This window comes from Rousettus aegyptiacus, unplaced genomic scaffold, assembly GCF_014176215.1.
Source record: "Rousettus aegyptiacus isolate mRouAeg1 unplaced genomic scaffold, mRouAeg1.p scaffold_m13_p_2, whole genome shotgun sequence".
Lineage (NCBI taxonomy): Eukaryota > Metazoa > Chordata > Mammalia > Chiroptera > Pteropodidae > Rousettus > Rousettus aegyptiacus.
Window position 1 is genome coordinate 49,365,337 of NW_023416295.1, and position 12,948 is coordinate 49,378,284.

Sequence of the window (12,948 nt, forward strand, 5' to 3'; positions counted from 1 at the left end):
GAAAAGTTACTCATGATGTTCTCAATTAGAGATAACCACTGTTAACATTCTGGTCTTTCTATGCTTTTTTTCCTCCCCCATATATAACTCTGTTATAGGTAAAATTCTGCAACCGTGTTACATTATACTGTATTTCTCCTAATCTTTAGTGGTTTTTATTAAAAATTTGTATTCCTGTGAAATATCTGTGTGGCATAATTTTTTTTTTAACTGGTTTTCTGTTGCTTGTGGGATTGCAGAATGTGACAGTGAGCATTTTCGCTGTGAAGATGGGCATTGTATTGATGCATCTTGGAGGTGCGATGGGACCAAAGACTGCTTGGACGACTCTGACGAAACTGGCTGCCGTAAGTGAAGAGGGGCCAGGCTAAACTCTGTTTTTAGTAGCATAAATGCTTCATAGTGATTTTAGCTGTAATGAAAAGAGTTGTGTCTTTAGAGATACATTCAGGATAATCTTTTGGGATCTGAATGGTTGAATAGAGAACTGATGGCATTAACAATTGTTTTACTCCCCTTGAGGAAGGGGTTCAGTTCACATCAGTTTCTATTTTACCCTTAATCTCAGTTCTAAAAACTCCCATGTTATGTTGATGCTGCTAGTCTGAACCACCCTTTGAGAAAGGGAGCGGTTCTATCCGTAGAGACATGATGACATGCTATCTATTTGCTTCTTCTGGGCTTACTGAGTTCACTTTAGGTTAAATACCAGGAGCAAAAAGGCAAGAAAAGTGAATTTTGGGATAAAGGAATAAATGAATGGCTATCCCAACAACTTTTCAGAGATTATTATTATATTTCGGTGTCCTATGACAATGATCATAACAGCAATACCAATGCAATAGTGATAGCAACTCGCATTATATGGTACTTTCACATACATTGTTTAACTATTTTTTAATATCAAACCATGAAATAACTATAGTCTCCATTTTATGATGCATACATTGAGGCTCAGAGAACCTGCCAGAGGTTCTAAAGCAAAAAAATGGTGGAAATAATAATTATTTGACTCTAGGACTTCTTTTTCAAATCTCATGGGTTTTCCAGTTCATTATGATGCTTTACTATTAGTTATTACAAAACATTTCAAATGATTTAATAATAACTCATGGTTAACTTTTACTTAAATTAAAATTTTAGTTAATACTTTTTGTTATAGCTTTGAATTTGTGTGTGTGTGGACTGTTTTATTCTCTGTATTTTCTTAAAATCATTTATTTATTTATTTATTTATTTATTTATTAGATGCCTACAGCACCTGATATACCCAGGTGGTCTCCCATCCAAGTACTAACCAGGCCTGACCCTGCTTAGCTTCCAAGATCAGACAGGACTAGGCATGTTCAAGGTGGCATGGCTGTAGACTATTTTCTATATTTTTGCATTGTTTTGGATCGTAAGTTTGTTGTGATGCCATTGCTGAGAATACTTGACAGTGAACTTTGATTAGAGTCCACAGACTCTAGTATAGAATTATTATTTGCTATCAAATTATTGAGCAGAAGTTGACATACATTCTTTTGAAATAAACATTGCTTCTTGGTTAATATGGTAGATGTTTGACATAATGAGGCCTTTTCTGGTTTGTTTTAGCTCCCCCTTCTTGCCAGTCGGGGTATTTCCAATGTCAGAGTAAAGAGCTATGCATCCCTAACTCCTGGGTATGTGATGATGAGCAGGACTGTGCGGATGGCTCAGATGAACATCAGCATTGCCGTAAGTGTTTGTAGAAGAATTTTGTTTAGGTCCTTTGGACCTAAAATTTAACCTATTACAAGTACAAAACACAATGGGATGATTCTTAGTAAATGTTGAGTTGTGCCTTAACCAACAATGGAATGCACGCCACCAATCTCACTCAGGTTGGATGATATTGAAAATACGAATGTGCTGGGGAATTATAAAAATACCCCAGTGATTTGGAAATGGGATAGGTTTCCAGTCTTTAATTTGGGTCATATTACTACAGAAAGAAACAAAACATTTCGTGGTATCTATAGGTGGGGTTTTCATTCGTGTGGCTGGTTTTGGATGAGTCCTTTTGTTCCTGCAGTCAAAGCTTCCACCCCTTCTGCCCCAGTAAACTTTTCATTTCAATTAAGTGGAGCAAGTAGGTAGGTCTGTTGAAGGCGTTTTTGGTGGTTACTGCAGTTACTGCTGCTATGGCCACCATTGGATGAGCTACAATAAGAAAAAAAAAATAGTAACAATGAAGAGGACCCTCGCAACTGCTGCATTCCTAGTCATGGAGGGGGTTCAGGGCAGTAACCTGCAAGGAACTTTTAAATTCTAATTTCTTTGGGATCCAACTGGAAATGAGAGTTTTATTGGGCTTGAAAAAAATTTTGACTGAGAGAGTAACTTTGGGTTAATATAAGATGGTAACACGTGAAAATGTCTATTATCTGTATCATTTCTTTGCTTTATTAAGGATATTTGTATAATTTAAAATTATTCTTTTATCAATGTGGATGTTTTTGGCTGCAAAGAATGAAAACTACAACTTAAAGTTAAGCAAAAGGGAATTTATTATCTCATATAATAAGCCCAAATGCAAGATTGTTCCAGGATTGATTAATTCTTGGCTCAATAACATTATTTGATTTTCTCCCACTTTTTTTTTTTGCTCTGCCATCTTTAGCCCATTTGCTTTTTGTGATTACGTGAGAGTTGCAGAAGTCTCAACATTTATATTATCCTAATTTAACTTTCAGTGTTTAGAAGAGAGAACATCAACATTCTTTCCCTGCGTTCATTTGTTCTTTCCTGTCTGTCTGTCATTCCTTCCTTCCTTCTTTCCTTCCTTCCTTCTTCTTTCTTATGACAAATCTTCCTCTCCCCTACAAAAAAACAAACTTCAAAACTTTTCAGCAAGTCTGAGTTGGATCAAAGTGGAAGTTACAGAGAAGATGTTAGGCTACACCTCAGACACTTGACCCCAATTTTCCTCTATAAGAGACCAGTTCTGATCACTCTGTGGCATTCACCTTTGAGCCTCACCATATTCTGCTTTATTAAATGCACATCCCACAAATCACAGACATTTATCATCTCTTTGCGCCGGTTTTAAGGTGACAGCTAAGATCCTGTTGGCTTTTTCACATAGTCATTGTCCACAAAGATCAAAGAAGAAACAGATGTTTTCAAAGGCTACTTTACATGGGAATTTGTTTAGTTGTTAGATGACTAGCAATGGGATTCCATGGCCTTCAGTAGGTTCTGGATGCATTTAGAAAAGATTGGAATTTAGCCCAGGACTTTTGAGTCTAGCATTGAGTGTGAACTTTTCAGTTGAGCCGCTAGATGCCAAGGGTCTTTTGAGGAAGAGAATAGAAATTCTTTAAATACCCGTGAGTTCGACTTCGGTTTAAACCTAAAAGGAAGACTGTTAGGGCTTGTCAGTGTTGATCATGGGGCTTCCCAACGAAGAGGGGGTGGTGATCCTTGGGACAAAGTCGTTAAGGGGAAACCGGTAAAATGATGTAAGGCTGTGGAGGTATTGGTGGTGACAAATGGCAGTCCTGAGGAAGGCATGGAGCTAATCGAGACCAAACAGGAGCATATCAAGATCAGGTCCAGTTATGTGTCAGGATTTAGAGTGGAGTAGCAAAAGGGGACTATGAGATCTGAAAGAGGGAGTGGGGATGGTAGTTCAGAAGTACTGAAGGAAGGAAGGGAAAATGCCAGGCATAGTAGAGAGCAGGAAAAAAATCCTTGTTTCTAGGAAGTCAGTGTGGGCTATTCTCTGGCTAGGCTCTTGAAGGTCCTAGGAGAAAGATAGGGTATCCTGCAGATGGCAGATTTGTGATGGGGCTAGATCATGAATCTCTGAAGAACAGTGACTATACTTTATTCAGCTTGCATTCATTCAAAAACCTACTATCTTTCATACAGAATGCCAGGCCTTAGGGTTGCAAGCTGATAATTTGATAACGGTAATTTATAAGCAATGTTACATACCGTTTTAAATGAGTATGGATTGTGTGAGGCAATTCTTGCATTTTTTAACAATATAAAAGTCTTTATTAGACATCTTTTAACTGTAGACAGAATATACCAATACTATGTTTACTAAGTTCTCACCAGAGAACTGATTGTCGAATAGAGTGGGCGCTTTTTCCTCCTTATCATAGTGGGTGGACTTTTTTCTATTACCCTTGACTTTGATGATCACTCCTCCTTCTTGACACTATCCCTTGTCCTCCATGACTCCCCACTGTCCTGGCTCCCTCCTTAACTGCTTTGATCATTCCATTTTCTTTTTCTCTTCTACCCAGTCCTTGGATATTGATGTTGCTCAGAGTCTGATTTTCGCAGCTCACACTCCATATGCTCTCCCAGGATAATTTGAACCATTCTGATGATCTCAATAACTCTCTGTGGGCTGATGATATACAAATCTATGCTTAGGACCCAGGTTTCTAGCCCACACTTCAGTCTTGAAAGATCCCTTTTGGCTATCTCCAATATGCCTCAAACTGCAGGTATCCCAACTAGAATTGATCATCTTCCCTCAGGAACTGTCTTTTTCCTTCTATATTTGCTGGTCTATATGTGTTATCTTTATTTTAGAAACAAAGTTAACTCACTGTAAGGTACTAGCAGAAAATACAAAATTGGTATCAAACTATTGAAATAGGCAGACTGGAGTTATTTTCCTTGTTAATCTAGAATTTCATGAAACATGTTTCATAATGAAAGCATGTCATTAGATGAAAAAGAAACATGGTTGTAGGTGATATTAGTATGTAATCGATTAGCATGAAAAGGATATCACAATCCTGTGGATACCCAAGCCAGAAACTTGGAAGTTATTCTTGATTCCTTTCTCTCTTTCACAGTCCATATTTAATAATTCCTGCCTAATTTGCTTTATAAACATCTCTAAACTTAATCTCCTTCCTGTTTATGCTACCACTGTCAACATCTCTCATGCGAGTGACTACAGCAGCCTCTGGACTGGCCTCCCTGCCTCCAGTCCTGTGTTTCCTTAGGTTCTCAGTGGCACTGATGCTGGAAATTTCTAACTAAAACCCCTTGGTAGCTATCTGTCACCTCAAAGAGAAAGCACCAACTCTTTAGCACAGTTTACAGTGGCCTTTAAGGAGTGACCATTACTTGCTTATTTTTCCATGTCTATCACTTGCCATTCCTGCCTTGAAATATCTTTATTGGGCTATAGCAGTGCTTGTAGTTCCCTTGGGCCTACCATGCAGAGTCCCCCCGGCTTTTGTTTCTGTGCGTACTGCCTAAATGCTCATTGCTAGCTGGTCCTTCCATCCTTTTGGCCTAGCTATTTGCTGCTTCTCCTAAAGTCTCAGGTGAGCTGTTTCTCCTCGTGGAAGCTGTCCTTGTGCATGTTCCCATCCCAGAATGAATTAGGCACACCTCCTTGATGCTTTTATAATTAGTTGTGCACTGATAATTCATCATTGTTTTCTAATTATTTCTTGAAGTCTCCCCCAGAAAACTATGAGTTCCTTGTGCTTTATTCATCTTTATATTCTCATTGTTTATGTACTTTGTGGCATATAATAGGCTATCAATAGATGTTTGTGTAATAAGGAATAAGTGAATCCACCAGGCGTTAGATTGGTTGATGGAACTATGTAATTTTAATTTGTCATTTCCCTATGTTTGAATGAACTTTTGATTGCTTCCTTGTGAATACTTTAAAATGTTAAGCACAAAATATAGAATGATTTGGGCTTGAGTTTAAGAATAATTAAGATAATAAAGGTAATTTTGGTCCTTGATGTAGTTTCTTTTCATATTTTGTTTAAGACTACTCATCATTTGCCTTTTCAGGAAAAAAGAAAGCTTTTTACTTTCATATGGAAATTGGCAATACATACTTAAATATGTTATATGGGAATTTAAATACTACCACTCAGGAGGTGTTAATCTTTTTAATCTTATTCACATGAAATTGTGCCTCTGTCATGCGCAGAATTGAGACATTTAAGTGACTTATAGAAAATATGATCTATTCTGCTTTTAGTAGTAGAAGTAAAATTTATCCACAGATACAAGGTACTGGGAGAAGATATGAAATCATACTGTCAAAGTGTCAGAAATAGGCTGACTGGAAAAATTTTGTTTGCTATTCAAGAATTACATGACACATTCATAATAAAACCATTTTATTAAACAGAAAGAAGAAACAAGATGACAAAAATAGAATTGGTTAAGGGTAGTAATTATCATTAATTATTTTTTGCATCTTATTTATCACATGGTAATCTTAATATGTTTGAAGTTTCAGGTATGCACTTTAAAACCATTATTGTTAATTTGTTTTTTAGAAAAATTTTTGGTAAGTTTTGATGTCACATCCCTTAACAGATATATAATTTTATTGAAAAACCAAATTTTGCTGAATTTAAGTATTTGTACTATACAGGAGCCTACAAAATTAAAAATTCAGGGAAAACCTTTTTTCTTTCATTTGATTATATTATTTGTTTAGCAGATTGCATTTTCCTCAAATGCTTTTCTTTTTTGTGGGCAATTAAAAAAATCCTATAATAATTCCTGCCTCAGACTTACAGAATAGCTTTCACATGATGCTTGAGACATCAATTCATTTGGTTTTATCTGTTTTATCCAAAGGCAAATTTGATAAACTGATACCCTGCTTTCACTTATCCCAATCAACATAGATAAAATTAAACTGGTTTAAAATTTTTTGCTTCTGTTCACAAAACTGTTCAAATGGTCAATGTAGAAAGTTTATATTATGGAGAAAATTCTAAAGAAAAAAATAAAATCACCCATATTCCTACCACTTAGAAATAACCAGTGTTAACTCTTTGTCATATTTCCTTATGATTTAAACAGGATTTCAGTGAGGGGGAACTTACCAATCCTTAATTAGTATCTATAACTACAAAATTCTTATTTCATTCATCCTCTTTATTATATAGTTTTAAAATCTATATTGTGTTTTCAATACACATTGATAAAATAATCATCTATACTACACATTTGAATGTTGATATGATTCTATGGACATTTTTGTAGTATCCTGATAATACCTTGACTTTTGTATTGTAAGCTTCCTCCCTTGAGGTAGCTGGGTGCTTTACCTTGTGACCCTATGAACTTTATGTTCAGTGTACACTCTACTTGCTTTTCTGATATCCTCATTCATATTTGATAAATGTCAATGGATTGGCCTGTGTTTGGCAATAATTATAAAGTAATATTTTTTTCCCTCTTCACAGCCGGGAGAACATGCTCAAACCATCAGATGACATGCTCCAGTGGTGAATGTATCCCAAATGAATACAGGTGTGACCACGTCAGAGACTGCTCAGATGGAAGTGACGAGAAAGACTGCCGTGAGTCCCTTTCAGTCTTTACACTACATTTGGTTTCGCCTTTGTCCCTTTGGCATTTTAATCAATTTGTTAGATTTGTTGATGGACAGAAATGCCTACAACATGCCTCTTGTTACTGAAATTTCTTGGCAGATTCTTTTGTGGATTAGAGGTGATGTTCTGATAGGAGTCTATTTTTAACAAGACATTCTAACCGTACCCTGCCTTAGGACATCAATTTTTTTTTTTTTTGAAATAAGAAACTTAACATTAATACAGAGCCCTGAAAAGTCATTGAATACACTAAGCACAAAGTCCTGTTTGGTCAATTCTAACTTTTATTATATTAACTATAGTAAAGTTCTAGGTCAAATGTCTCATTAGTTTTTGTGCTGTTATGGACTCAAAAAAATTTTTTTCAGATTACTCTTGGAAAAGTGTTACATTTTGAAAATGGCTTTCCCTGTCAGCATGCTATATGGGTTTGTAACCGATCACCACAAGATTAGGCATCACATTACAATATTCTATGTATAATGTTTAAATATTACTATAACCAAAATTTAGAGAGTGCAGTCATGGTGCATGATGTACTTTTTACAAATAAGTAATCAGCCTCTCTTGAGGTTTATATAGAATTGTTAGTCTACAGTAATACAGGAATTATTCTATTGGGTCAGTCCTATAGTCCAGTGAACTCTGTCTTTAGTCTCAGACATACCTAGTTTCTCATAAAAGCCCTCATTAGTCTGTCATTTCTGAATTTGTTCAGAACTTCCTAAAGTTTTTATACATTTTTTTTCCTTGTATATCTTTTGGTATACTGCATTTGATAAGTCTACTATGTGCTTCCATTTTTTATTACTAAGGTACTTCCTTTATTTTGCTCTCAAGTTTATGTTTCCAACTTTAAAGAGTTACTTTACTATTCCAGTATTCCAATAATTAATGGATGGATTTTGTGTACTTTAGAAACCTTGATCATCAACTCCTTAGTTATCATGTCTTCATCTAAGATTTAAATATTAGTCTATTATCATGGGATATTTCCTCTATTGTTTGATCATTTTGATTTAAGTTTAGTTTTCTAGCCTGTCCCTAAAGTCCTTTCTTTGGTCCAAATGGTATATTTTATGTTTTTGAATGAAAGAATTATCCTCTGTATATTTTGCCACACTTCCAAATATGGTACTGTGTCTAGGGTAAGAGCTAATATAAACTAGTTATGCACAAATCATGCCTATTTACTGTACTGTTCAAGTTGTACTCTTAATGGAAGAAATACTTGTATATGTGGCCAAACAGGCCCAGATTCATGCTGGATTCACGCTCTCATCTCATAGTACATTTTATTTTTTTTTAAAGCACACTTTTCTTCCAATGCTTTCTTTCCTTGTATGTTGTTATTCTTTGAGATGAGTCTGTGCTATTTGCCTTTGTATTGCTATTTCCTAGCAGCGTTTCTGGTACAGTTCTGTTGTGGTATAATTTCCAACTTAAATGCTCACTTTTGAGAGAGATTATGTTGCCTCTTGTTTGGGTATCCTTTCACTTTGGACATTTTGCAGAGAATTTAGACTCCAACACTGGCAATTTTAGTGATGGTAGGGTGTATCTGGATGTCACAAAAGAGCAAATTCATGGGTCAATACTCTTCATTTTTGTCAAGCAAACACTAGGTCCTTTATTGAGGCAAGTGAAGAAAATATTTTGATTAATAATAATGATAAATAATGTACAGTGATGCTGCTTAATGAAGGGGATATATTCTGAGAAATGTGTCCTAAGGTGATTTTGTCATCGTGCAAACATTATAGGGTGCACTTACACAAACCTAGATGGTATAACCTAGTCTATATCTAGGCTATATGGTATAGCTTATTATTACTCCTAGGCTACAAGCCTGAACAGCATATCGCTGTGCAAACAACACAAGATTAATTCAAGCACCAGAGAAAATGATGTAATCAAGAGATGCAGTAAATGCTAGATGCATGAGGCAGCTGGTGGCACAACACAGTATACTGTTTTACAGCAAACTTTTTTTAATAAGTAGGAAGAGTACATTCTAAAACAATAGTAAAAAATATACTATAGTAAGTACACGAACCAGTAACATAGCCATTTATTATCATTATCAAGTAGCATGTACTGTTTATAATTACATGTGCTATACTTTTATATGACTGGCAGTGCTGTAGGTTTGTGTACACAAGCATCACTAAAAACACATGAATAATGTATTGTGCTATGACTTTAGGATGGCTACAATTTCACTAAGCAGTAGGAATTTTTCAGCTCCATTATAGTTGTGTAAGACCACCATCATATATGCCGTCCATTGTTGACCAAAACATCCTTCTGTGGCACATAATTATATTATACTTTTCAGTATTTTGTAAACTTCAAAGTGGTATATAAATTCCAGTTATTATTATTAGGTTTCTCAGTGAGGACAATAGGGCAGGTATACATACTTATATTCTCTTATGAATAAAGAATCTAAAACTGCAAAGAGTAGAGCATCTTGTTCAAGGTTGTACAATGTGTGGCAGAGCTAGTCTCAACCCGTCTTCTGGTTCCAAGTTTGGTGACAGTTCTTCATGAAGGACTTTATTTACAGAAGGAGAAAGTTTAAGAGAGAACCAGAGGCCTGTGCCACCAGCCAACAGTCTGCATCTTTTCCCCTTATTTGCAAGTGGATAAAAATGAGTGCTTTATTGCAAGTGCAATGCGACTGAAGGAAATGTTATTTCAGGGAAAATAAAAAGCAACCGAAACAGACTGTTTGGATTTATTCCATGTGAACACCCTACAGCCAAGTCTAAAGTCACCAGTACAACTGCCTGACGACTTTGCCAATGGACCTTCCAGAAAAGAGCTGGCAGGGTACGAACATGCAAGTAGCTGTTACAGAAAAGAATGAAGGAAAGGAAGTGGGCTTTATAAAATATCTGGGCAGGAGTTTTTAATCAAGTTTTTGTTTGTTTGTTTTTTAAGTACATGTAACTGGCGAAACAAGGATTTGTTAAGGAAACAGAACCAGATTTATAGCTCATTGTTTCTGGAATTATACAAATCATGAACCCTTCAGGGATCATGGCCCTAAAATCTCACACATGCAGGAGGGTTTTACAATGACGTACTCTTTTATTTCTCTCTACCTTGTTTATTTTTTGTTTTGTGTTATTTATGGAAGAGCATAAAACATCTACCAAATCAGAGGAAATTAAGAAAAGAATCTTCATATTTCCTTGTTAGTGCTTTGATCTTCTGGCCATAGCCAGATTTGTACAGGAAGGAAATGAATGGCCTGGATCAAAGTCTTTAGAAAGTGCCAGTATAGGGGGGCAGGATTGGCCTCATTTTGTTTTCTGTCTTTGTTTGGAGCTCTTGTGGGAAGTGGGAAAGGGAACTGCCATTCACTGAGCACCAATCACTATCTTATGCAGTTTTTACATTAATATTACAAGGTAAGTGTGATGGCCATCTCCACTTTACAGAGACTGTCAAGAAGCAAGGGTGGAAGAGCCAGGATTTTAACTTAGGTCTAAACCCTATCTATACTTGTGCTCTCAGAATACTTCTTTGAAATAGAAGTTTACAAAGCATTTTTGCCTGAAGGTTACTTAGCTATTTTATTATTTTAAAAAATTATTTTTTAGAGCTTTTTATTATTGAAAGTTTCAAACATAATCAGAAGCAAAGTGAATTGTATAACAAGTTTCTTTGTACTCATCATTATTATATCAATTATCAGCTCATAGCTAATTTTGTCTTAACCATATTTCTTTATTCTTCTCCACATTATTTTGAAGCAGCTTTCAGACATCATATAAGAACTAAAACATAACCATAATCTCATGATCACACCTAAAAGTTAACAACTGTTTTTTAAAATAATCAGGTATTCAGTTAGTTTTTTAAATTCCTCAGTTGTCTTGTTATTATTTTTTACAGCATGATTATTTAAATCAAAATCCAAATAAAATCTGTATGTTGGAATTAGTTGCTATCTTTTAATATATAGGTTTGCCTCCAATTTCTGTTTTTTACCCCTTGTAATTTATTTGTTGAAAAAACCACGCCATTTGTCCTGGAGTTTCTCACAGCCTGGGTTTTGCTTATTGTATCCCCTGATGTCCTTTAAAATGTCCACTGTGTCTCCAAGGCGGGGTTGGTAGCTAGATCTGGAACAGGGTTCTCAACTTTGTCACTAATGACATTTGGGGCCAGATGATTTTTTAATTGTGTGGAGCTGTCTTGTGCATTGTGGAATGTCTAACAGTCGTCCCAGCCTCTATCCACTAGAAGCCAGCAGCACCTCCCAGTTGTGACAATCGAAAATGTCCGTGGACAATGTGAAATGTCACCTGAGAGCAAAATGTCCTCTCTTTCCCTGCTCCATTTCAGAATAGCACAAGTATAGAAGCTTGAACAGGTGATGCAAGGATTTTTTTTTTTTTTTTGTATATGTGAGGGAAACATTCTTTATATTTCTAGTAGGAGACACATAATATCTGTCTGTCTCTTTGTGATGTTAGCAGCCATTGATCTTTGTTGAGATCCATTTAGTTATAAAGGTACTTAGCTATTTTAAATGTCACTGTAGGGATACAGCAGCTGTTTATTAGACGTTTTAAATTAGAATGTTCTCACATGATCAAAGAATAAGTGAGGCTTGGCTAGAAATAATTTTTGCAAGACATAACACTTTATTTTATTCTGTAGTCATGATGCATAAGAATCAATACTGTGGAAAAACAGTATTGAATCGGCCTATGAATATGACTTTTATTTTTCTATTTCTCGGAGGTAAGGTTTTCTATAGGAACTGGTCTTAATACATTAAGCGCCTAGAAACCTCTTAAATATAGTAAGGGATATTGGAAAAGCACCAAAGGACTAATTCTTTACCCCAAATATTCAAAAGGATCAGGAAGTTTGCCTCTGTAGTTCATAGTCTTGCCTGTCAGATCAGACTCCTAGGTCGTAGTCCCCACCCTTTCAATCTTAATAAGATCAAGACATAGAGCTCCAAGACAGAGCACCTTGTGTCCATTCCAGGCATTCCTTTTACGGAACAAAGAATGGTGTGTAAGCGTTCTCTCAGGGGGACAGGGAGGGGAGGTAAGAGAATGGGTGAGATGGTGAGGAAGGCAAGGGTATAAGCCCCCAATAAAAAGATTATCCTTGAAATAAATTTGGTGTAGTACAGAAGTTTCTTATTGTGTTTGGTCTTTTGTCTGCTATTCCTTTATGCATAAGGTATTTCTGGTTATTCTCCTGTTTGAGAACTATGTATGAATATGTATATATATTAAAAGCTGTGAAAGAGGTAAAAGCTTATTTTCCCCTAAGTTATTTTGCTCTTCAAACTGGCCATCTGTAAAATGGCACCTGATATTAAACAAGTTCTAGATTTTTTTTTAAGGAACGGGGAGATTCAAAGCTGCAGTCTATTTTACTTCTAATGGGATTAGCATCAAGGAAAACCACTCATGCAGAGTCTAAGATAAACATCAGAACAAGGCAGCAATTATGGGTCATTTAATTAATATATTGCAGTGACTTTCGGTTGCTCCAAAATAGTACATTTCCTCCCCTAGTTAAGTAAACAGAT

General features: G+C 35.8%; 1 protein-coding gene and 1 pseudogene across 2 annotated transcripts in view; one reads left to right on the plus strand and one right to left on the minus strand.

Annotated features, from left to right (window-relative positions):
• LRP2 (LDL receptor related protein 2) overlaps positions 1–12,948 on the plus strand; it is a 182,468-nt gene that overhangs the window by 34,734 nt on the left and 134,786 nt on the right. For both annotated transcript variants that reach the window (XM_036236602.1, XM_036236603.1), the window contains 3 exons: positions 240–347; positions 1,597–1,719; positions 7,230–7,346. In XM_036236602.1, coding sequence (XP_036092495.1) covers positions 240–347; positions 1,597–1,719; positions 7,230–7,346 — 348 coding nt within the window. The remainder of the gene's footprint in view (positions 1–239; positions 348–1,596; positions 1,720–7,229; positions 7,347–12,948) is intronic.
• On the minus strand, positions 1,250–1,368 carry LOC118614608 (annotated as a pseudogene).